Consider the following 27,102-nt stretch of genomic DNA (forward strand, 5'->3'; position numbering starts at 1 on the left):
AACAATTTTAATGTGCTGTTTATCAGACTAATGCCTCTATAATTTTCAGGAATTTTCGAGTCTCCCTTTTTGAGTATCGGTAGCTAGAGACTTTCCTTCCATTCCGCTGATACTACTCCGATATTTATTATATCGACAAATAATTTTAGGAGCCATTTGAGCAGTGTTCCTCCTCCATATTTTAGCAGTTCATTATTTATCTTATCAGGACCAGGTGCTTTTCTATTTTTAAATTTTTTTATTCGTTATTGTAGCTCTTCTTCTGATATTAGTACTCTATCGTGGGTTTCATTAATGTTTATTTCTCTGTTCTCTTCTTTTCCTTCTCCATATAATTTCGTGAAATGCTCAGTCCATTGTGTCTCCGTAATGTTATCTATCCGTACAAATTCATTAATTTCTGTTTTTGTCTCCTTATCATCTTCCACACCTTTTTCTGGGATTCCTAGAGCTGGTATTCCATATCTTTGGAAAGTTTTTCCCAGTGTTCTTTTTTGATGTTATCTATTTCTTGGTTTACTCTATTCCTGATTGTCAATTAGTCGTCTCGTGCCTCCGGTGTCTTCTTTTTTTTGTATGTTAGGGAAGCTTGTTTCTTTTGATTTGCTAGTGCTTTCACCCTTTCGTCGTACCATGTAGTTTTGTATTGCGGTGGATATCAGAACTCGTCGATTTTTTATTTTTAACGATTTTTTAGTTTTTGGTATCACTCAGAAGACAAAGAAACGAAATTTTTAGTACAAAGCGGTGAAATTCTGCATATTTTCTATTACTAAACAAAAAATAAGCAAAAAGCAAAAAATATTTCGACAGCGTTACCCCACGAAATGTCTAAAGAAAATCTATGCAAAATTTCAAGTGGATCAATCGAGTAGTTTTTCAGTTAAAATGTCCACCGCTTTTGAAAAATCCCGTTTCGAGAAAAGCGCGCTTAAAAATTTGACTTTTATTTTCAATATTCTAATTTTCAACGATTCTAAAGTGATGCACATGGAACAGATTTTTGAATCGCGGAGTAATCTACAAAAGAGAAGGGGATCAGCTGTTTAACGATGCTCACTACGCTCAAGCAAGTTGACGCAAGCCGCGGCAAAGTGAGCCGAAGGTAGAGTTATTTAACATGCTGTATCTCCGGTAATTTTGTTCCGATCAATCTAAAATTTTCAGGGAGCATTCTTGTAATCACATACCTCCTTCTAAGATGGCAAAAAAATAAAAAAATAAATATTCTCAGACGATATCCCCTCTTAATTAGATACTGCTTGTATCACATAATTACCTCTCTCGATTTCTTTGAACCACTCCCTATAATACAGTCCATAACTCTGAAATTATGTTAATAATATCCCATATCTACATATACGTCTCAATTGTACAAGTTGGTTTATTGAGATTTTTTAATAAAAATACAAGTGAAAAAATAAATATGTATATTTCTAGACGTATAAATTACGAAAATTACAAAAATTACGATACAATTACGAAAAGTATAAATTAGTAACTTTTAAATACAAAAAAAAACAACTTTTAAGCTTTCATATTTTTAATTTTAGCCATATTTAACCTAAGACCTTTTACTCCTAAACCCTTAACTGCAAATATACTGCCAGCATCCGGTTCTTTCTCTAATTGCTCTCTGTTAAGCCAAAGACGGGATGTCGACACGAACAAGGTTTCGAAGTTATTTCCACCCCATATAACCGACGTAATGTATGTGGCGGGCATCTTTATTTTACGGATTATTTCTCCTGTTACGGGATGGACCTGGAGCACCTAAAATGGGATATTGCGTTTAATAATGAATTTCATATAGATAGTCGTTATTTTGGGAAAATTTAATCTAATACATTCCATTATAGGGGAGGCAATATACAGGGTGATTCGTTAAGAATGTCCAATCTCTGATTCTAGACCTTAAAATATTAAGTTTTAACCTAAATCACTTAAGTAAAATGAGGCTTATCTAATCTTCGGGCTCAGTGGAGGATGATCGTCTGTTATTGAAACACCAATAGCACTTAGAAAATTTATTGATAGCGATTGACACCAGGGTAGTAGAACCAACCCCGGGAGAACGTAATTGTACTGATATGTGGCTCGCACGCGAATTAGTTTTAGTCCCTTATAATGCTACATATTGACTCGTTGAAGTTACTCGAAGGAATGAAGTTAAAGGCACATCTGGCCGGGTTGAGTTGATTCTAATGAATTATTATAAAAGTATGTTCTCTCTTGTTGGCAACATGAATTGGGTCATAGTCCTCACGACAAAAAAAAAGGTTTTTACTTAGTCAGCTAAATTATTGTCCATTGCCGAAACTATTGTTTATGAATTGCAACAATTAAACAAATGAAATAACCCGCACATGTTTAAATATAATAACAAATTGGTTCATGTGATATACGGGATAATAAAAATATACTGTATTATCGGATATGAATTATGAATATTTGATATCTAACAGGCTCGTTACTGAGTTACTGGGTGTTTTATTTAACCCAGGAGTAGTCGCGCTCACTTCTGTAATTGGCTCTCCCCATAGCCATAAATTCCACAAAAATAAGAAGAAGAACAAGAAAAAAAAATTAAAAATAATAAAAATTCCTACGCATTACTACTACACCCTTCCTCGAGGCACTTACGAATTTTTTTTTAAATTGCAAAATTTTTCATCAAGTTATCGCGAAAAAAGGTGTAAAATTCTATCTGTGAGATTCTATATAACGGCGCGACTACTAGGTCTGGATCCCGCGTATGAAAAAAAAGTTGATTAATAGCAAGCTGAAAATTTGTTAAGAGCTTAAGGGTGTCTAGTCGGACAAACTTTGATATATGAGACAACTGGAACAGGGCAAGTTTTAATTGTGGAACAGGTTAAAAATTTGGAACGGTCAGACCACGAAAACGGCCCATGTATTTTGTCCGACAGAACAGGCTTAAACTCTCCGAACAGAGATTAAACTCTCATGCAAAAATCAGACTGCTATTTATCACCAAATGAGCGTTTTAATGAGTGGAACATGTCAAATGACAGGAATTATGACAGGTGATAAATAGCAGTCTGATTTTTGCATGAGAGTTTAATCTCTGTTCGGAGAGTTTAAGTCTATTCTGTCGGACAAAATAAATGTGCTGTTTTCGTGGTCTGACCGTTCCAAATTTTTAACCTGTTCCACAATTAAAACTGCCCCTGTTGCAGTGTTCCCATATATCAAAGTTTATCCGACTAGACACCCTTAAGCTATTAACAAATTTTTAGCTTGCTATTAATCAACTGTTTTTTCATACGCGGGATCCAGACCTAGTATGTATGTATGTATGTAGAAAAGTTAAACCGATCTGATTTTTTTTTCTGTGTTTAAGGAGGAGGTCAGGGGCGATTCAGAACCGGTGTAGTTTGTGACTTTTGACCACCCATAAGTCAGCTATAGGACTTGGTAGGTACAACACGGCATATTTTTGGGGGTATATATCTTCGGTACAAGAAGAGACAGAAAACTGCAAATACACGAAATCAATAGTGTTGAGTTAAGCTTTCAAATGGTGTTGAAGCCGTCAGTATCAGACATACACACGGCTCAGTATCGCCGAAAAATTGAAAAAGTAAACTTTCAAAATTTTGGTTTTTCGACATTTACTCAAAATTTCAACTTACGAATTGCGCCAATAACTGAGCGTTTGTAGAAGGACTCTAGGCGAATCTGACGGTGCATACCTCATATCCGGAAAAATTCGAATTTTTACGTTATAGGCTTCAGAAATATGATCAAATCTATTTCTTATGGGAAAAACGGTTTTTCAAGCTCAATAATTCCTGTAATAGCTTCAGTTATGATACTTGACCTTAGATGAATCAGATACTACTTGTCAATATGTTTCAAACTCATGTTTAGTGGTCAAAATCGGTTAAGCCGTTTAGAAGTTATTAAGCTACAAAATATAATAAAATTAACGATTATTCTCGAAATGGTTTATGTAGTTGTAGTGGTTACGACGCTAAATTTGATCTGACAACGAGCAATCCGAGTTCAATAACCGGCCATCCCAATAATTTTTTTCAGTCTATTTCGAATATAAAAAATCTAGTGTAGATACGATGGACCCTAGATCATTTGGGAGATAATGCGACAAAGGCGACCATTTATAAAGCTTAACATGTAATCGAAAAAAATTGCATTCAACTTCATACATTTAATTTAAATTTTTTTTTAAAACTCCTGATACAAGAATAAAAAACCGCTAAACGCCGTAAAAATGAGTGGCGCATACAATATTCCAGCTACAAAAGATCTGATATGAATATAACGTGGCGCGAAAATGTATTTTCATTTTGATGCAAAATAAAATTTTAGTTATATTTTAATTTAAAAGATTTTTCCCTAATATTTGCTAAATTTGAAGTAAACGCGCCACAAAAGAATTTTAACATTAAAACTGTATCAAAGTTAGTATTTTGTGGCGCGTTTTACTTCAAATTTAGCAAATATTATGGAAAAATCTTTTAAAATGTAACTAAAAATTTTATTTTGTATTAAAATAAAAATACATTTTCGCGTCACGTAATATTCATATCAGATCTTTTGTAGCTGAAATATTGTATGCGCCACTCATTTTTACGGCGTTTAGCTGGTTTTTATTCTTGTTTTTTTTATTCTGTCCTTTTATGATAATGGCATCTAGGACAAGTTGTGGACAAGGAGTGAAGTTGTTAAGTATTTGAAGTATTTGAAGTATTTATGAATATTTAGGGTATGATTTTTTTTACGCCATATTAAAGTGTATTACAAATGGAATAGATTAGTTTTTGTTCCACTCGAAAATACGTATTACTGGATAAAATACTGGATAAATTAGTTGGGACATATAATTATCAAAAATAAACTGATATTTTCGTGACTACTTACGAACCGATTTTATAAAAAAAATGTGTTGCGTAGACAATAAAAGATTGGGGTGCTATTAAAAAAATTAAAGTTAGGGGTTGTAACTAACGGATGAATATTTAGGGGATGATTTTTCTACGCTCTATTAAAGTGTATTACAAATGGAATAGATCAGTTTTTGTCCCATTCGAAAACCTCTATTCGTTTAAGAGATATAGCCTGGATAATTTAGTCTGGGACACCATGTATATTCGGCTGACTTAGTAAAAAGCAATAAGTTAACGCTTGCTACATTTGCAGATGATACTGTTTTCCTGGCCTCTCACGGTAGTCCAATAATAGCATCACAGAAACTGCAACGACACCTGAATTTGTTTTGACAAATGAACGGCTTAAACTCTGGAAAATTAGAGTAAATCCCTCAAAATCCACACACATCACATTGACTCTAAGATGAGGTACATGTCCACAAGTTAACCTCGTAGGATATCCTTTACCTCAAAAGGATGACGCAAAAGATCTAGATATTCACCTTGACAAACTACTAACTGGGACCATATGTATATGGACGAAAAGACTTCAACTAGGAATTTTACAGAGAAAACTTTACTGGATATTGGAATTAAATGGATTAGATATTGAATAATTTAATGGATGCAAGAAGAAAATGTAAGAATGCTAATCTGACAGAATACAAAAAGCTAAACAGTATGATTCGAAGAAAAATAAGATCAGCTAAATAAGAGTGGCATAAACAACAATGTAAAGAAATTGAGAACTACGAGCGTATCTATGACGCATTCAATATGCACAAAAAAGTGAAAGAAGTTGCAGGACTGAATAAAAACGGAAAAATTATAATCGATATCGAAGGTCAACTAATACGATGGACTAAATATATAAAGGAATTATTCGATGATGAAATAATCGGACTAGAAACCCTAAATGACAAACTAAAAATGGCAAGGCGATCGGACCAGATGGAATTTACGTATAAACACTAAAGCTTTTAGGTACCGAGGGCATTAAGATACTAGGGAGTTTTTGTGCACACAAATACGTAAACGTAACGCATCTTTTTGACATGTACGCTTGCGCATTAATGGTTGAACTCCCGTATCTCGATACGTATTATCTAAAGTAACGCTCTGATACGTACGTGAGAACGCATCCCTATCGAGACGAAAGTCACCGAATGCACACGAGGATCTTGTCCGATGACCTACCAAATGAACATTTCATCAGCGTACTACCCGTTTATAAATATTTTAAGGTTATATTGGTTATTGGTTTAGTCTATTTGAGTTAAATTATTCTGTGTTTGTAATTGGAAATTGGAACTTCAAAATATATTTAAAATTTTATTGTTTTTAAGTTGTCTATTAATAAAGCAAAACAAACAAATCTTGTATTAATTTAAGAAATACAGTGATCATCACAATTGATAACTAGATAAACAAATGACCTAGTTTCAGTAAAATTCTCAAATAAATTTTACCAAACTATTTATCTACATTATACTGGAATTATGATGTAGGTACAATAATTTACAACTAAAAAGTAGGTATAAACAAAAATAAAAAAATTTTAACCTAAGGAAAAATAATATTTTTATATTTAAATAGAAGCAATTAAAACCATACAATTTCATCATTCATTTATCTTTTTTTACATTTTTATAATAATTGTATATTGTGTGAACATTGTTTTATTTTTTTTTATGTCAACGGAATTTAAAAATGACTTTACGATTTGCTTTACGTTACGTTAAGGCAGTTACAAAAACTACCTATTTTAACATTCATCCTCTACGACACGTTAGTTGCTTTACGTATACGGAGATGCGTTACGTTACGTAGCAACAAAAACTTCCTACTTACGAAATTATTCAACTTAATCTACGAAAGCGGAAAAATTCCTAAAGATTGGCTTAAATCCTCATTTGTTGTACTACCAAAAAACACAGAGCCACAAAATGCAGCGACTATCGCACCGTCAGTCTAATGAGTCATGTATTGAAAACTTTTTTCAGAATAATTCATAAAAGAACATATTAGAAAAATTAAGGAAATGATCTCAAGTACTCAATTCGGTTTTCGCTGTGGCCTTGGAACGCGTGATGCACTATTCGCAACCCAAGTTTTAATTCAAAGATGCATAGATGTAAATCATGAAGTTTTCATGTGCGCGATTGATTTTGAAAAGGCCTTTGATAATGATCGCCATGAAAAAATGACACATATTCTCAAGACTACCGGTCTGGATGGTAGGGATATTAGAATAATCGCAAATTTGTATTGGGGCCAGGATGCATGTGTTAGGGTTGGGAATCAGTGCTCTGAAGAAGTAAAAATCAAGCGTAGAGTTCGACAAGGCTGTATATTGTCACCAATGATAATCTTTACGCTGAAACAATCTTAAATGAAATGTTGGAAAACACAAAAGAGGGCATACTCATTAACAGTATGCTTATGAACAATATCATATACGCAGATGACACCTTGTTAGTGACATGATCAATTGAACATCTTCAAGCATTATTGAACCGAATGGTGGCGTTATTCGCGATATATGGACTCAAACTCAACGCAAGAAATACAAAGTTTTTGGTTATTAGTAAACAGGCAGCCGTAAATAATAATAACTATTACGTAACAATCGGTAATGACTCAATTGAACGAGTGAGTAATCTTGTATATCTGGGTACTCATATTAATGAAAGCTGGAACCCTAGTACAGAAATAAAAAGTAGAATTGCCAAAGCAAGAACAAGTTTATGAAATTTAAGAAAATCATGTGCAGTCATGATCTAAATTTGGAACTTCGCATAAGAATGGTTCGATGTCGCGATTGATAATCGCTTTTAAGAAACCTAGAAGCATTTCAGTTGTATGTCTACCGCCGTATCCTGAAGATCAGTTGGGTAGAAAGGGTCACAAACGAAAGGGTTTTGCAACATTTGAATAAAAGTTTCGAAGTAGTGAACACGAATGAAAGGCGCAAATTGGAATATTTTGGTCATATAATTCGTCACCCAGAAAAATATGATATACTTCACCTTGTCATGCAAGGTAAAATAATGGGAAAAAGAAGTGTGGGCCGCCTTACAACCTCTTGGCTTAAAAACCTACGTCAATGGTTTGGGAAAACTAGCACTGAATTATTTCGTGCGGCTATAAATAAGACAGTGATTGGTTATATGCTGGGCAACATGAGAGCAAATGCTCGACAAACGGCCTCGGCACCTTAAGAAGAAGAACGATGTTGGAAAAAGACTCTCACCTACCGATGAATAATAAGCAGCTCATTTCCAAAACAATAATAAAACCCATTTGGAGATATGGTTCGCAGCTCTGGGATCAGCTAGCAAATATAGTATTACGAAAATACAAAGATTTCATTCCAAAACTCTAAGAACAATCGCTAATTCTCCTTGGTATATCCAGAACGACGCAATATACAAAGAACTTCAGGTACTAAAAGTCTCTAACTAAAGAGCACAGAAAAATCTTCTCAACATTATCGAAATAGGTTGGGGGTGCATCCTAACACCCTGGCACGCAATCTTCTCAACAACCAACAAACGAAGAGATTGAAGCGATATGATACCTTGGACCTACCTAACCGATCCTGACAAAGACTACAGCAGAGAAAACTACTCCTTCAACAGCGCCAAGTCATTGTTTCCTGTGCCGTTTTTAGTTTTCATGCTCGCGTATCAGTGTATGTGCTCATCTCGCCGGTAAAAAAGCCTGTGTGTCGTGATGCTTTGGTCACCGGACCTAACATCTCTCTGTCATTGTAAAGACAAACACTTGTTGTTTTCATTGTAAAACGGATTGTAAAAAATCTTGGATGTTAATAAAATAAAAAAAACTTAAATTATCTTTATTTTTGTCTATGTTACGAATACGTATAGATTTCCTTGAGGAAAACTGGTCATTACGAAAATATATAAAACTTAATATAAACAAATATTATTTATAAGTAACTTACATAATGGCCTCCAAATAATGCTACCCATAAATTACCATTCAGATCTATGTTCAATCCATCCGGAATACCTTCAAAACCGGCATCTTCAATGTTTATAACAGTCCTTCTCTTAGCTATAATTTTAAATAATTGAAATTAAAATCTGATTGAAGACACAAGTGCATGAAGGCTATATTTGACAAATTTTTGAAAACATGTTTTTTATGTTAAAAGTAAGTTGTTCGAACCTAAAAATCTTTCAAACAAGCCAAACACGTTTTAAAATGAATATTTTCTAAGTTGCTAGAGTGTAAAGGATCTATGTACAGAGTAAATTTTAAAATGTAAGTGCATAAAGGATCTATGTACACTTTTAATTATATAAAAAATATATAATAAATATTTTTTTAAGTTTTTTTTTACTAGTGTTAATAGATATATTAGTTTTAGGACTACCTATTCTATAAATTTAGTCTGTTTAGATCTTATAGTAAAAAAGTTCTAGTTTAAAAACTTTAACTTCATTTTTCTCAATAACTTGCAAATGTCACATAGACCCTTCATGCACTTGTTTCTTCAATTATAGTACTCCTACGCTATCTTTTCCCATGCATGCAATTTATTCACGAATTACTTTTTATATTATATAGGTCCCTTTTTAACTCACAAATATCGCAAATGTATCGCAAAATTAAGCAGCTATTCGATAGAAATCAAAATTAGGTAAACAAGGATAAAAAAATATCAAATGTCTTAGATAGATTATGAATTTTGACGTTTTTAATTTTCAGTGACAGTGACAGTTTATTGGTTTATTGGCATTTATTTTTCATTTGGTTTTATAAATCAATAAAGTTTTATTTCCAGAGAATGTTCCCATTGTTTTCATTCTGGTGGGATGTAGAATAGCATTATGTTGTTTTATATTCCATTAGAGTGAAAACTTAGTTTCTTTTTATTTATTTTTCATTAAATTTTATTCGGTTTTATATTTAAAACTAATAAAATATAATATTTCAGCTAAATAAAGGAAGAGTTGCAACACTGACTTTTGGGTCCCCAGACAAAGACGAGTATTAGTAATATCGTAGGGTTGATAACTCAGTTTGTGAAAAATTTGTACTTGTATCACTGTTTCCCCAAAGGTACGATATATTAAAAATATTAATAATGTATTTATATTAATTATATAAACATTACTACGTATATTATTTATGTAATTCACTCGATAGTTTTGTATTTCTCAACCATAGTTATAACGGACACCCTAAAAAATGAGCCATTTTTAATGACTTGTATTTTCTAAACCTGATATCCGATTGAAATAATTTTTTTAATTTGTTTTAGCCTTATTCTTTAACAACATCGCTGTAATAATATTGTTGCTAGGCAGGTACATTGTCATTGTATACAGGGTGTACGAATCAAACTGTGTTTTTTTTCTCAAAATTTGGAGCACTCTGTGGAATGTTCTAGCTTTTATAAAATACTGAAATTAAAACCCAACTATAGCCTCAGGTTTTCTTAACATTTTTTTTTATTCATTTGCTTATGTTGGATAATAAAAAAGTTAGGCAATTTAACAACTACTCCTGTTTTTCGTCAATACAATGTGTTTTTAAATAAGTACGGCAAAATTTAAAGGGTTATTCTGCATGATAAAATAATGACAATTTGATTTATAAACGTATGCGCGCAAATGCTTCGTTTCCGAGATAAGGGGTGTTGATATTATTCTTACAAACTGACAATTTATTTATTACTCTAAAACGGTTTGTGGTATGCAAATGAAATTTGGTAGATTTTAAGAGGTAATTATTGCGCATTTTTTGGCATACAACTAAGAATTTTATATTCACCATTGGCGTGCATCCGGGTATAAACAGTTTAGGTATGTCCCGTATGCGCGCCAATGGTGAATACAAAATTCTTAATTGTATGCCAAAAAATGCGCAATAACTTCCTCTTAAAATACACCACATTTCATTTGCATATCACAAACCGTTTTAGAGCAATAAATACATCGTCAGTTTTCAAGAACAATTTCAACACCCCCTATCTCGGAAATGAAGCATTTGCGGGCATACGTTTATAAAGCAAACTGTCATTATTTTATCATGCAGAATTACCCCTTAAAGTTTGCCGTACTTATTTAAAAACACCCTGTATTGACGAAAAACAGGGGTAGTTGTTAAAGTGCCTAACTTTTTTATTATCCAACATAAGCGAATGTATCAAAAAACAGAATGTTAAGAAAACCTGAGGCTATAGTTGGCTTTTAATTTCAGTATTTTATAAAAGCTAGAACATTCCACAGGGTGTTCCAAAATTTGAGAAAAAAACACAGTTTGATTCGTACACCCTGTATACAATGACAATGTACCTGTCTAGCAACAATATTATTACAGCGATATTGATAAAGAATAAGACTATAACATATTAAAAAAAATGACCCATTTTTTGGGTGCCCGTTTTTTGTACCGGTGAGTGTATGTATTAAATCTTAACAATATTAACTTTTTTGTCGTGACTTTTTTAATTCATTTAATACCGCTCTATATTTACCTTTATAGGTCTTATCTTATGTTTAATGTTAAGTCCATCAATCTCCTCAATAGAACTTTTCAACGCTTCTCATTTGTTTCGAGTTTCCAGCATAATATGTCGTATAATTTGTGTATAATATTAATATGCGCGTGACCCGTCAAAATAGCCCGGTCAAAACAGCCCCGTCAAAAAAGCCCCGTCAAAATAGCCCGAATACAAAATAGCCTCGACAAAGTAGCCCGCAAACAAAATAGCCCCGACAAAATAGATCGCACACAAAATAGCCCCAGTCAAAACAGCCCCGGCTAAAATAGCCCCGGCTAAAACAGCCTCTCATAAACAATTACATAATTATTTATACAAGGTGTCCAAAAACTTTTTTTTAATTTAAATTATTTGAAAAAAAGGAAGAATGTATTTAATCTATTTAATTCAAAATGCATTTTACCGTTGCCCGAAAACAGAAAAAAATGTTTATATCATAAATAAACATTGATTTTCGCTTAACATAAATGTTCAAACTTCCAAGAGGCATAGAAGACAGGATTCGAGTTCTCTGAAAAGACCATTTTTATTTAATGTGGTTAAGATAAACATCTGAATTGAGGATAATTACCATTTCCGAAAAAATGTATTTTAAAGGAATGATTTCATGATGAATTCTGAAGGCAGCTTTTTTGTCGGTGCTATTTTGTCGGGGCTATTTTGTCTGGGCTATTTTGTCTGGGCTATTATTCCGCGGCTATTTTGTCGGAGCTATTTTGTGTGCGGGATATTATGTCGGGGCTATTTTGTCGGAGCTCTTTTGACGGGGCTATTTTGACGGGGTACCTAATATGCGACATAAAAGATTAAATATTTCAATAAAATAACTTTACAAAATAAGTTCACAGGATAATAGCCATTTATTCCCTAATTATTACCACTGACACTCTAACAGTAAATCAATGATACTACATGACATGAATATTAAACATCGACGTACGGTTCACTTTATTTTTTGATTTAACTTGTTTGAAAAAGAATAGTGATGTATGGGAAAAGTTAGAGTGGAAGAACTATAACTCTTCATGACAAACAACCTTGCAAATCTAAAAGACCGATTCTAGCACTTGCCCAGTGGCGTAACAAACTCTGTCGGGGCCCCCCGCAAAATATTAAATGGGGCCCCCTTTAAAAAATTACTAAATGCGACTTGTGTAACAACAACGTATACGCGTTAGTGTATTTATGCACTGTTTATAAAAACTTATATTTTTGATCTTTATTTCATTATCAAAATTTCGTGCCAATGCTTTTTAAATTCATTTTTTTCGAATCCTGAGAAAACTAATAAGTATTTTTGAAAAATTTAAACGCAGAATAAAAGATTACATATTAACCCTGAAAACTTGTTTTTCTAAATAGTTGTTTTGATTTCTTTATTCCTGTCCACTCCGGATATTCTTCAACCAAGAGGCCTGCTTTCTACCAATTCCTATGCCTCTGAAAACTTTTATAATGTTTAATTTAATAAGTTACAGGGGTGAAAAAAAGAGAATGTTTAGTATGATTTTAATTTAAAATATCCCATTCAAAAGAAACTTTTTGTTTATTCTAAGTAACTTTCAGCCCTCGGTAATAATGTAATCTTTCTTTCCGCGTTTAAACTTTTTAAAAATTTTGTTAGTTTTCTCAGGATACAAAAAAATGAATGCATTTAAAAAAAAACTAGTCCGAAATTTTGCGACTACAGTCTTTAAATTAGTACATTGTTACATAGTATTATTCTATGAGATGAACAACTTTCTTTGTGCAATACTATCAGCGAATATATCTACAATTATTTTATTAATATCTATCTGATGGGCAACTTCGTTTTCAAAACTTATAAGCGCTAAAGGAAATATGGTTTTATTAATTTAAGTTTAGAAATATATCTCTCTGAACTAGCGGTCATAACAAGCAAAGTTGATAACAAGGTGTACGTATGACACGCTTCTGGTACGCAAGATTCAAGTACTAGTGCAATGAAAATCTATAAGGATAATTTTGGCTGCATCATAAATGGAGTTCGCTGATTCCAACTGTGTCCTTAATCATTTTCTAACAAATTTGCAGTTGCTCCAAAAACTCATTATTTAAATCTGACGGGTACGCAGCAACTAACTTACTGGCTCCTGCAAAAACTTCTGAATCCGATTTGAAAAGATATCCACTTCTAAGATGCAAGACTTTAAAATCGTTGTTCACTTTGTACATATAGTCCGTCCGCTATAACTTTTCCCATGCAGTACGATTCATTTTTAATCAAATTAAGTTAAAACATGAATTGAAACAAACGTCGATGTGTATATACATTTTGTATACTGTATACTATATACTACACACATCGGCGTACATTTCACTTTCTGTTTTGACTTAATTTGATTGAAAATGAATCGTACCGCATGGGAAAAGTTATAGCGGACGGACTATACTTATTGACTATATACCAGCTTGAATTTGTTCAGTGACTACATCGAGATTTCCGAAAAACACGCCTACCCTATAATATTATAATATTATATTTCTTCAGGGTTTGAGATGCATTGATTATGTAATAGTTCATCAAAATATTTCTTAACTCTACCAAACCTTTTGATTTTAAAAAGTACAGGAAAAGTCACAATTAGTAGCAAAATCTTTGGATTTTTGCAAAATGACGTATCGTTTTGCCTAAAGATTTGACAAAAATTTTTTAGAGTTATGTAAAAGTACTACTATTTTATAAAATAAATGCGAAGGCATATTCAAACTGTTCCATTTTACTTTTTTAATTATTAGTTGTCATTATCTACTCACGATCTGTGAGAGTTAATATTATTTTAGACAGTGTTTTTAAAATTTTCATGTAGTTCTGCTTTACACCAAGCATAGTTTGAAATCTGAAAGCCCACCTAGTCACCGATAACGTTTTTAGAGTAAGAGATTTTGATTGGAGGTTTTTCTGTATTCTTTGGTAAATCGAGGGAAGTTTTTGAAAATTTCCAGGCACTGCTTAAAAACGTTGCGTATGCATGCGTAAAATAATATTTTAATTACACATTTTTACATATATTAGACGACAAGGTAGGGCCCAAGCTTCATGATACGGGGGCCTCTGTTACGCCCCTGCACTTGCCTGCAAAGGTAAAATAGTATATGTGAAAAAAGTGAGTTTTGAGATAAATGACTTTTTTTCTTTTATTGTGCCGTTTTGTCATTTATAAAGTTAGACAAGTGAAATTTGGAATATAAAAAAAGTATGTTATTATAATAATTATTACAACAGGAAATAGGTATAGTTTTTTCAGATGTGCTTGTAAAATGACATATACTATTTTACCATTTTTCCAGTATACCCAAAGAGTATATAAAAGACTTTATACGTATATACCGTCGGGGGAGATAAAAATTCCCATTGGTCATACTATGGTAAAAGAGTATATGAAAGGTTTATACTATGTTACCATTGGAATTGGGAAACCGTTTTTATGAAATATGTTACCGTATAACAGCATATACCAAATATGTTTTACCAGTAGAGTTTCAAAAAATAGATATAACATAATACCAGGGATAAGCAGTGTATGACGATGTATATTATTCTGCCTTGGTAGAGTTTGTCGAATATACTGTTTTACCATAGCAGAGACGTAAGTACACGTACTCATATACTGTTTTACCAGTGTCACATTTTAAAAACTAAATGAGATAGAAATGAACTAAAAATTGCATAAGAAGAGGGGAAAAATAACCCAGTTTCGGCAGCAAATTTAAAAATCGATTTTTTTCACATATACTGTTTTACCTTGGCAGGCAAGAAAAAGGCAGGCAGGCATTTGTAAAATGGACCTAATAGTAGAGGATCCGATAGGCGTAAGACCAAAATTTTGGGCAAATTATTTTTTAAATGCATTAATTTTTTTCCGAAGCCTGAAAAAACTAATAAATATTTTCGAAAAATTTAAACGCAGAATGAAATATTCCATTATTACTGAGGGCCGAAAGTCCCTTAGAATAAACAACAAAAATTTTACCCCTACACTCTTAATAGTAAAAATTATTTGATATGTAATTTAGTATGTTAACAATATTATAGAAAACAAGGGATGCGCGATATAAGTTTGTTCTGACTATATTTAATTAATTAATTATTAAAAAATAACATTATTTTCAAAAAGTCTTATCTTGTTTGATTTTTACGCAAGTAAAAACTCCATTGACTCCACTATACAGTCAGCGCTACGCTAGTAGACACACGAATACCTAATTTCTAGGCTTGGGCTAATCCGGCCCGTTCTCACGTGTGACTTTCATGTCTGTCATCCCATGTGATTCCCATAAAACTATTTAAAATAATTGTTTTTCCATACAAAAATAATGTATGTGTACTTTTTACGCGCGTAAGATGATATACTTACTATTATATGATTTACCAACGAAGCAATTTACTTTTTCTAAGTTTGGTTTTTTAAAATACCGGTTGTTTTTTCTACTAAAATTAAAGTTAAGACTTATACACATATTATGCAAAAATATATGATACATTTTATTTTGGTATAATATCTAGAAAATATCTTTAGTTGAAGTTGAAAAACGGTCAACTACATGATAATCAAATTATGTAAATCAAAGCATTACATACTATGTAGGTTCATTTTACATTTTGTAAATAGGTACCTATGTATTTTTTATTACGATACTGACACATTTACAATTACGTATCTGTTGCTTTTAAAAACTATTTTTTTAAAGTCACTACAATTATAAACTTGCTTTTTTCTCTGACCCCATACAATAAAAACTACTATACACAACATTTGCTTACCCATAACCGACACATTGAACAATTATTGACAGGTCATTGTAATTACCCAATCAGAGCACGTATAATATTTAAGCTGCGCCCAACACCAAGACTTTTGATGAGTTCGCGCACATATACATTTACTCCCAGACGCGCCTAAAGAAGTATAACTTCAAAAATACATTAATTAATAGTATCGTTACTCTGCTTCAAAATACCTTTATTAAAACACCAACAATATTACAATAAACTTTTACAACTTTAACACAATGACAACTAAACTTAAAACACAGCCGTTCTCTAAACTTTCAATTTTCTATGTTTGTATTCGGTTTGTATTCATTTTCTGGCGTTCCATTAGAAATGGGCGAACCAATGCACCTCGTGGCACTTATTAAAAATCTCCAGTCTAATATAGCGAGAGTTCGACTAGATCAGAAGTTCTCAAACCAATTCAAGACCGAGAGAGGTGTTAGACAAGGATGCGTGTTGTCACCTGACTTATTTAACATTTATGGTGAACATGTCATGAGGATAGTTTTAGAAGGATGGGCCGGTGGAGTAACAGTAGCTGGTAGGAAAATCTCCAATTTAAGATTTACTAATGACACTAGACTTATAAGCAGCAAATGAGCAGGAAATGGTTGATCTTCTGCGAAGAGTTGAGTACGAAAGCAATAAAGTTGGTCTGAAAATCAATAAAGCTAGGACAAAAATAATGGTGGTAGACAGATTCGACACTATTCAACTGACTAACAGGTTACAGGAATACCAGATAGTCAACACCTTTGTCTATCTCGGGTCTAGTATAACTAACGATGGTAACTGTGAAGCAGAAGTTCGGAGGCGTATTGGTATGGCAAAAAATGCGATGAGTCGCCTAACTAAAGTTTGGAAAGACAGATCTATCTATCAAAATATCAAGATGAGACTGGTGAATGCCCTTGTATTCTCAATATTTCTATGCGAAACAGAGACTTGGACTCTTCGCGCATGCGAGCGCAAAAAAATTGATGCCTTTGAGATGTGGTGCTGGAAAAGAATGCTACGCATACCATGGATAGCTCATAGGACAAACGTTTCCATTCTAAACCAACTCAATATTAAAAAAACGCTGTCTACAATATGTCTGCAACGAATTCTGCAATTCTTTGGTCACGTGGTTCGCAGAGGTGACGACAGTTTAGAGAGATTAACTGTTTCTGGAAACGTTCCGGGGAAAAGATCAAGAGGACGATCTAGATGGTCTGACCAAATAAAGCATTCAGCTGGAAACAATATTGGAAGAAATCACGATACTCAGTGATGGGAAAACGACAAGAGAGAGAGATTTAGACGTCGCTAGACATATACGTAAACAGTATACAACAAACGAAGGGTCCAAGATTGTTTTAGCTCAATGTACCCGTCTGTGTAGTAGCGTGCCGGTTACTGTATATACAAAATGTGACCACTCTGTCAAGTATATTATAATACTAATCTACTTACATATAGTCCCTGACTTCTCTTTGTAATTATACTCGTCTACGTTCTTGGTCTGGCTGTCAATAAAATAGAACTTGGTGAAATTCTTATTCCAAACTAATCCATTGCTGATGCTCAAATTAGTTAATTTAAGATTAACTTTTAGTTTATTATCGATCATGTATAAACTGCCACCACCTAATGCTACCCCCAAGTTTTCCATTCTTGTTAAAGTTCCTACAAAATATAGTATTTTTTATTTTGTAGCAAGTGGTTTATATATTTTTTAAGTATTCATTGACGTTCGCATACCACAAAAATAAGAAGCAACACTCAAGAAATACGCATGAGCTAACAGGAGAATAAAATTTATGAGCGTCACAAAAAAAAAACAACCACATACATAACATTATGTCAAGACTGGAGAAGGTGCACACTGCCATGAAAGTCATGAACTATTTAAAAAGTTAAATATTAGGCCCAAGAATTCAAGCCACATAGATAGATAGACTTAAAAAGGTTGCCTTCTGGCCTCCACTGCGACCTTTTCAGATTTATTGTGGCCTTTTAGTCCTAGATAACAATCTCTAGCCTGACCCTTTTAAAAGGTCTAATAGCTTCGAGACTCAACCTTGCATGTAGCTATTTTCCGGTGAATTTTCTTTTCCTAATGCAGCGTTTCTCAACCTTTTATACTTTGCGACCCAATCTTCCATAATTATTTTCGCCGCGCCCCCCCCCCCCTCGTTCAATAATTTTGACAAAAAACAGTAAAATCTTACTTTTTAGTATTGAGTGCTCTTTATGATTATAACTCCTATTCAGTGTTCATGTGTATTTTATTTTTTATTTTGTCAGTGAGTTTTGTTTTGCTTCGATTTTAGTAAATTAGTTAATGATGTTAGTGTATTTTTTTATATGCTCACGCCCCCATTACTAAAAGCGCGCCCCCCTAGGGGGCGCGCCCCACAGGTTGAGAAACGCTGTCCTAGTGCAAAGAACCGCACATTTGCCAGACTGTCACACTGATATACAGGGTGATTGATTAGTAGGGTAAAGCTCATAGTTGCGCTATAGTAACAGATAGCAATAAAAGTTAATAACAAAAATGTTAGCCACCTTTGAGCTTCACATTACAAAATTAGTTAGAATGTTACAGGGTGTTCGATAACACAGTGACAGACCTAACTTATGTTTTTTTAAATGGAACACCCTATATTTTATTTTATATTCGAAATTCTGTTAACTTCTCCATCACAAAAATATTAAGGTTTGTAATGTTATACAGGTATTTACAAAGTTATAACCAATTTTGTATGGAAATCGTAACAAGTTCAACTAATTGTATAAATAAAAATAAGAACAATAGGAATGGTTTATTAATGCCATATTTCTTTATTTATTGTCAAAATTTTTAAGATCTATTGGTAGTGCTAATTTTCTTTATATCAAATACAGGGTGAGTCAAAACGTATGTACATTATTTTCTCAGTAATGTTAAATGGAACACCCTGTATTTTATATCATTATTGAAAAGTAACATTAACGTACTTTAATTTTTATATAACAGTCCCTACGCCCAAATTTATTAGTTTTCGAGATATTTTCATTTTTCAGAGCAAATTATTTTAGGTGTTTAAATTTATCTAAATTTTAAGTAAGCCATGACTGAATTGACAATTGAAGATTACCGATTATCAATCCGGTAACCAGTGTAACACTGTAGAAAATAAAGAAATAAAAATAGTTTATTACTAACACATTTTACAAACAAAAACACAACCACTACATGCAACACAATCTTTTTATGTAAATGCAACAAATAAACAAAGAAAATTAGTAATAAATTTTACAAAAAAACACACAAACACAAAATACAATATTTTGTGAAGACAATTAAACACTATTTTTCTATGTAAATTTAAAAATGTAACAAATAAAGAACGAAACATAATTTATCAGTAATACATTTTGCAAAAAAACATCTTTGAAAAAATTAGAAGCTACTTTTTATAAAATATTTTTTATATTTAATTACATAAGGTGTTCAAAATAATCTCCTAACACATTTATGTACGCCTAAAAACGATCATTGAATGAGCTACTTACTCTACGGAGCATTTGTAAATTAACATAATGTAAATTAACATATAATATCGAAATACACTTTGTATTCTATTTTTAATCTCATCCCTTGTTGTTGGAGGTATTTTATAAACTTTATTATTAACGTAACCCCAAAAAAATCAAGTAAATTTTGGTGATTTAGGTGGCCACGCTACTGGTCCATTGAAAAATGAAAATATCTCGAAAGCTAATAAATTTAGACGTAGGGAATGCTATCTAAAAATTAAAGTACGGTAATGGTACTTTTCAATAGTGATATAAAATACAGGTTGTTCCATTTAAAATTACTGAGAAAATAATGTACTTGCGTTTTGACTCACCCTGTATTTGATATAAAGAAAATTAGCAATATCGACCATTCTTGAAAATTTTGACAATACGTTAAAAAATATGGCATTAATAAACCATTCTTGTTTTGCTTATTTTTATTTATACAGAGAGTTGAAATTGTTACAATTTTCATATAAAATTGGTTATAACTTTGTAAATACATTGTGTAACATAACAAACCTTTATATTTTTGTGATGGAGAAGTTAACAGGATTTCGAATTTAAAATAAAATATAGGGTGTTCCATTTAAAAAAAAAACATAAGTTTGGTCTGCCACTGTGTTATCGAACACCCTGTAACATTCTAACTAATTTTGTAATATGAAGCTCAAAGGTGGCTAAAATTTTTGTTATTAACTTTTATTGCTATCTATTACTATAGCGGAGCTATTAAGCTTTACCCTACTAATCAATCACCCTGTAGAATGTGCTCTGCTGTTGCTTCTTCCAGGTGACAGAATCTGCACAGGTCATCATCTGACAATCCCACATCAGCTTAATTGTCCATTTAGCTTACAATGCACTGTTAGTAGACCTACTATGGTTTTGATTGTTTTTCTGTTTTTGTTTATTAGGTCTGCCATAAATTTTGGCGAATGTTCTGTAATGAACTCTGTTGCCTGTCTTTGTCCTGGTGAATTCCTTAAGTATTCCAAAGATTTATGAGCTTCCTAGTTTCTTTTACCAGTTCTTGTTACTATCTTTGCAATACCGCAAAAGGGTTCCGGTCCAACGAATAGCATTGATGAGCCTTGTTTGTCCATTTCATCTGCTTTTTCCTTGACCTTATGACTTTCGTGCCCCGGTACCCAGGCTACTGTAATCTCGCTACGGTCTCCTATTTTATTTGTGGCACACACATAATCCCATACTAGCTTAGAATTGACCTCTACAGAAGATGGCAACTGAACGGAACGTTCTTGCTGCCTTTCTACTTCTTCCATACAGTGTTGGATTGCCGTTAATTACGCCTGGAAAACTGTGACATCCTTTGATTAACTTGTAACCGAAAAATGTATCCCTTCATTTGTCTCCACTATGCCGGCTCCCACACCTTTCGATATTTTTGAGCCATCAGGTTACCAGGTAGCAGCAGACAACCACAAACGCTCGACATTTTGCTGCCGACTTTGACTTCAAAAAGCGGTTCGCTTGTAAGCGGCCTTACCAACAGCGAATGACTTAGTAGCAGCGAATAAAGTTGAAGTGATTACGATCACCGAACGATTAAGCCGGATAAGCAAAAAATTCGGACTTCAGATCAACACCGGAAAATAAAAATTAGGATCGTAGATAGGGCAAATAATAATCAAGCACACATGATACACCAAGTGGAGAGTCTCGAAGTAGTGAACGAATTTGTATGCTTGGGCGCCCTAATAACCAAAAATGGAGATAGCCCCTCAGAAAACAACAGTTCACAATTTGAGTATACAAAGAATTATACACCCTGTTGAATTGCCCTTCCCCCTCCCACTTGCAGAAATAAAAAAATAGCGCTGATTTACGAGCTACTTATGAGCTTTCATATTCCGTAAATTAAAAATTTTGAGCTCATTACAAAGAGCAGGAATATAATATTCAGGTGGGGAGAGGGGGCTAACTACTTAAAATTAGAGATATTGAATCCATCTTTGCGGCAGAATTTACGAGCTATTTATGAGCTTTCGATGTGATATAGTTTTGATCTTTGAGCTCATCCCCTTCACCCCAAGCAACCCTTTATTTGATTCAAATTAAGAGATGAATACTGAGAAAAATTAAAATATATCGTATTACGAATATAATTCATATAGTGTTTAAATTCTAAGAATAAGCTCTTAAAACACGCGCATTTCGATTATTGAACTACAACTCCTTCGCAAGAAAACCACTCCATATTCCCAACTTAAAATTAATAAAATTGATCATTCAGTTGCACTTTTTTTAGTATAGTACAGTCACTGAAAGTAAACATCAGCTATTACCTTCGATTTCGGTGAACCACCATCGATTTTCAGGAAAATTGGTAAGTGATTTAAGATAACCTCAAAAAACAAAAGTTAGATGTTGCCAACTTGCGCTTTTCGCCCGGGAGTGGACGCCACACCTTTTTGGGGGTGAAAATTGTTTTATTAAAAATAACCCCAAAAATCGATAGTGGGACAAATTCTAAGCAAAATGAATTGTTATATTTTTAATAATATAAACCAACACTTTCTGAGTAATTAAATATCAAAGATTTTAATTTTCGTGAAAAAATGCATGTTAAAGGGGGTTTTCATAAACAACACAACAACTATATGTTTTTACAAAGACGTTTTTATTAGCAAAATTGAAGCTATCAAAACAATAGAATAAACTGCTTACTTGAATAACCTTTTTATTATTATCTAAAACGAGTTATTTAGATGTATTTTTTTTTCAGCTGGTACTCACATCTAAGTATTCAAGCTTAGATGTCGAAAAAACGATGCATTCTGTAACATCTACTTGATAAACACTTGTCAAAGTAATTAGAAATACCTATCAAAAATGAGCTACAGAAAAAGTTGATAACATCAAAAATGCTCCAAAAATGTTTTCAAAAAAATGTTATTGTTGTTTTTTAGAATAACTCCGTTAATTTTAACGATATCAGGTTCATCAAAAAACCATTTCAAAGGAAATATTTCAAGAGCTATCAAATTCTATTAAATACAATTTTTACACCCCTTCCTTTTTAGATAAACAGCTAAAGAGCACTCTTTACATGGTTCTCGCAGTAAAATTTAGGTTTTACGTTTCTATCTCGGTTATTACTGTATCCTACAAAAATAAAAAAACAAGTGAAATCTTTGATCAAAAAATACTCGAATTTAGTTCTGCATAATTTTTTACGTGTATAGAGTATTTTCGGAGTTATTTCAAAACAATATGCAATTTACCGAAATTTGAAAATTCTATTTTTTTTAATTTTATATTGTTTTCAAACATTTGAATTCTAAATCGGTCAAAATGTTTTGACTCAGCCATGTTGTCTTTTTAATTTAAAAAAGAATTTAGATGTAATTTATTCATTTTAAGGGGTTGTTATACCCGATATCTGTGGCTTTTGCCCAGTATCCATGTTTTTTATTGTGGGCTCAAAATGGTTTGACTCAGCCATGTTGTCTTTTAATTTAAAAAAGAATTTAGATGTGATTTATTCATTTTAAGGGGTTGTTATACTCGATATCTGTGGCTTTTGCCCAGTATCCATGTTTTTTATTGTGTCGTTTGACAATTGCTCTTCTATGAAGGTTTTATAACAGGACGAAGCTCTGATGATGACACGTTATGTGTTGAAAGTACTTAGCTGATAATAAAAAAAAAATTTTACACACTATCAAAAGTTTTTTGAGATCACACACCTGTTTGCCGTTTTGACCAAAATGTTTGAGGTCATTAGATACTTATGCCAGAGTAAAGAAATTCTCAGAGAACTTTGACGTGTGTTTAAGTATATTTTATATATAATGCTTCGTTTTCCCGTTATTTAAACTTGAATATTTGGATTTGAGTACTCGCCGAAAAAGTAATATTTAGTTACCTATAACTCATTTTGAATTAGTATTAAAAGGTATTTTAAAGGTTCAATTTTGGTAATGAAAACTATTTTGTAAAGACTTACAATTTTTGAGTTATTTATAAAAAGCCGCTTTAATTTTTTCTTGAAAAATTAAAATCTTGGATATTTAATAACTCAAAATACTTTAATATCTTAATAACCTTATATAACAAACTTGATTAAAATTTGTTCCTCTAACGATTTCTGGGTTTATTTTTAATAAAGTAATGTTCGCCCCGAGAACGGGTGGCATCCACCCCCAGGATAGAACAGCAAGTTGGAACCATATCAATTTTTGTTTCTTGAAGCATCCTCTAATCACTAACCAATTTTCGTGAAAATCGATGGAGGTTTACCGAAATCCAAGGTAATAGTTGATTTTTCTCTTTAGTGACTGCACTAAACAAAAGAAATTGCAACTCAATAATCGAAATGCACGTACTTTGTGAGCTTATAAATTATTTAACTATATTATGTAGTCGCAAAATAATTAATTTTATTCATTTTACATAATAAGTACAATTCTATCTTAAGCCGGAAAGGTCACTTGGTTTTCTTGCGAAGGGGTTGTAGCTCAAATTATCGAAATTCTCGTATTTTAAGAGCTTATTCTTAGAATTTATACGCTATGCGAATTATATTCGTGATACGATATATTTTAATTTTTATCAACATTTTTCTCTTAAGTTGAAATAACTAAAGGGTTGTTTGGAATGATGGGGATGAGCTCAAAAATCGAAAGCTATCAAATAGCTCGTAATTCTACCACAAATATCCCTATTTTTAACTAGTGGGAGAGCTGACCCACAAAAATATTAAATTAACGAGCTGAATTGAACGAGAATAAAATTAATTAGAATTTCTTTATTTAAACAACGCTTCAATGAATGAATTTGTACGGATAGATAACATTACGGAGACACAATGGACTCAGCATTTCACGAAATTATATGGAGAAGGAGAAGAAGAGAACAGAGAAATAAACATTAATGGAACCCACGATAGAGTACTAGTATCAGAAAAAGAGCTAAAAGAACGAATAAAAAAAAATTAAAAAATAGAAAAGCACCTGGTCCTATTAAGATAAATAATGAACTGCTAAAATATGGAGGACGAACACTACTCAAATGGCTCCTAAAATTATTTGTCCATAAAATAAATATTGGAGTAGTACCAGCGGAATGGAAGGAAAGTCTCCTACTACCGAAACTCAAAAAGGCAGACTCGAAAAATCCTGAAAATGATAGAGGCATTAGTATGATGAACAGCACATTAAAATTGTTGACGGCAGTCATAAAAGATAAAATCGAGGACAAAGCGAAAAGGGCAGATGAACAACAAGGCTTCCGTAAGAACCGCAGCACAATATATGCAATTTTAATTATCAGGCAAATAGTAGAAAAGTCTATTGAATATGGAAAACCAGCATACATGTGCTTTGTAGATTTAAAAAGTGCTTTTGACAGGGTGAGGCGAAATGATATCTTAAATTTATTACAAGCTGAACAAATAGACCATGAGGTAATAAGGATAATTAATTAAATTAACAAGAACAACAAGACCAGAGTTATAATGTCAACAGGAGAAACAGAACGCATAGAACTAAAAGGGGGAATCCGCCAAGAAGACTCACTCAACCAATTGCTATTCAATATGGTGATGAATCAAATAATTCACGAAGTAATAAAACGACATGGATACCATATGGGAGCGCATAAAATCACGATACTATGCTATGCCGATGATGCAGTGCTAATTGCTGATAACGAGGATGACCTACAAAGGCAATACTTTCACTTACTTTCAAATAAACTTAATATGAGAATATCAGTAGAAAAAACTAAATGTATAGTGATAAGTGGAGAGCCGCGTAGATGAAAGTTAGAAATAGACGGCAAAATTGTAGAACCAGTAATGAAATTCAAATACCTAGGAGTAGAGATCACTAGGGACAGGAATATAAGAACAGAGACCACAACACAAGCAACAAAAGCGGCAAGAGTAAGTGGTTGCCTCCGAGAAACCATATGGAGAAACAAATATCTGACCACGGAAAGCAAAATAAAAGTATACAAGACAACAGTAAGACCTATCCTAACATATGCAGCGGAGACAAGGACCGATACAAGAAAGACGAAACAACAAATCAACAATCTCGAAATGAAAGTATTAAGATCAATAGCGGGCATAATATTAAGAGACAGACAAAGCAACAGAAGTATACGAGAACGATGCAAAATTCAAAATATTAACAGTTGGATAAAAACAAGAAAAAAAAACTGGAACGAACATGTAAACCGAATGGAACCAGATAGACTAGCGAATATCTGTAAAAACAGCAAGCCGTATAGCAGAAGACCCGTTGGAAGGCCGCCGAAAAGGTGGAAAGACAATGTACAGTCAACAACAACTGAAACAGAATAAGAGGCAGACAAACAGGAGTAATCCTAGTCGCGCGAAGAAAAAGAAGAAGAAGAGCAACGCTGCAGCGTGCTTAAATCGAGTTTTCTAAAACTCGCGTGTTTTAAAGTGACCATAGCAACATCATTATCTTTAGGAACGTAAAGTCTAGAGTCAACTTTTTAATTATTGAACTGACAGAAGTAACCTGTAATTCCGACGCCGAAATGGCCGACGCCAAGACAGCTGACGGCAACTTGACTCGACGCCCAAATGACGACGCCAAAATGGTCCCGCCGAAACGGCGACGCCGAGATGTCCCATCCCACCATGACATGGCCTCAATGAATGAGAAGAAGGAAAGTTTACTTACCTGCCCAAACTCTGCCTCTGTTATCAGCCTTTCCTTCATTAAATTGATTCTTTGGTTTATTCTCTTCTATTGTCAGAATTTTTTTGAGTAGTGTCATATTTGAAGACCACCTTAAATCATATACATCGTGATCGGCAAATACCAAGTATCTTTCCTTTGTACAGTTTATGGGTATAACGAAACCGATCGAACGGTGGTTCTCTAAAAAGAATGTATACAGGAAGAGTTTTATATATGGAATTCCTCAATTATCCCTGAGATGGCTTGCGTGATTTTTATAGGTTTTAGCAAGTATGGGTTTAATATCATATGTTCCCTTTATCTGGAAATCTAATGAACTTTCCTGTTTCAAATAGAATACCCTATATATTTCTTGCGTTTGTCAGTCAATAAGAAAGAGATCCTCATTATTTTTAATGTAATGAAATATATACCTTCCTATACCTAAATGCCATCATTTCGGAAAAATTAGAATATATATGGTGTTCCATTTAAAATAAGGAACTTCATTAGATTTCCAGAGAAACGGATGACCTGACAACAATGCAAATACCACCATAATATCGGCTGCTTCATAAGACCCTTACTTACTAAAACCTATAAAAATCGTGCAAGCCGTTTTGT

General features: G+C 32.9%; 1 protein-coding gene across 2 annotated transcripts in view; it reads right to left on the reverse strand.

Annotated features, from left to right (window-relative positions):
• Positions 1-1,415: 1,415 nt before the first annotated feature.
• LOC126889872 (regucalcin-like) overlaps positions 1,416-27,102 on the reverse strand; it is a 35,744-nt gene continuing 10,057 nt past the window's right edge. For both annotated transcript variants that reach the window (XM_050658555.1, XM_050658554.1), the window contains exons 3-6: positions 26,479-26,679; positions 17,705-17,917; positions 8,881-8,993; positions 1,416-1,773 (exon numbers count right to left, since the gene is read on the reverse strand). In XM_050658555.1, coding sequence (XP_050514512.1) covers positions 1,528-1,773; positions 8,881-8,993; positions 17,705-17,917; positions 26,479-26,679 — 773 coding nt within the window. In that variant the 3' untranslated portion in view covers positions 1,416-1,527. The remainder of the gene's footprint in view (positions 1,774-8,880; positions 8,994-17,704; positions 17,918-26,478; positions 26,680-27,102) is intronic.

Source organism: Diabrotica virgifera, chromosome 8, assembly GCF_917563875.1.
Source record: "Diabrotica virgifera virgifera chromosome 8, PGI_DIABVI_V3a".
Lineage (NCBI taxonomy): Eukaryota > Metazoa > Arthropoda > Insecta > Coleoptera > Chrysomelidae > Diabrotica > Diabrotica virgifera.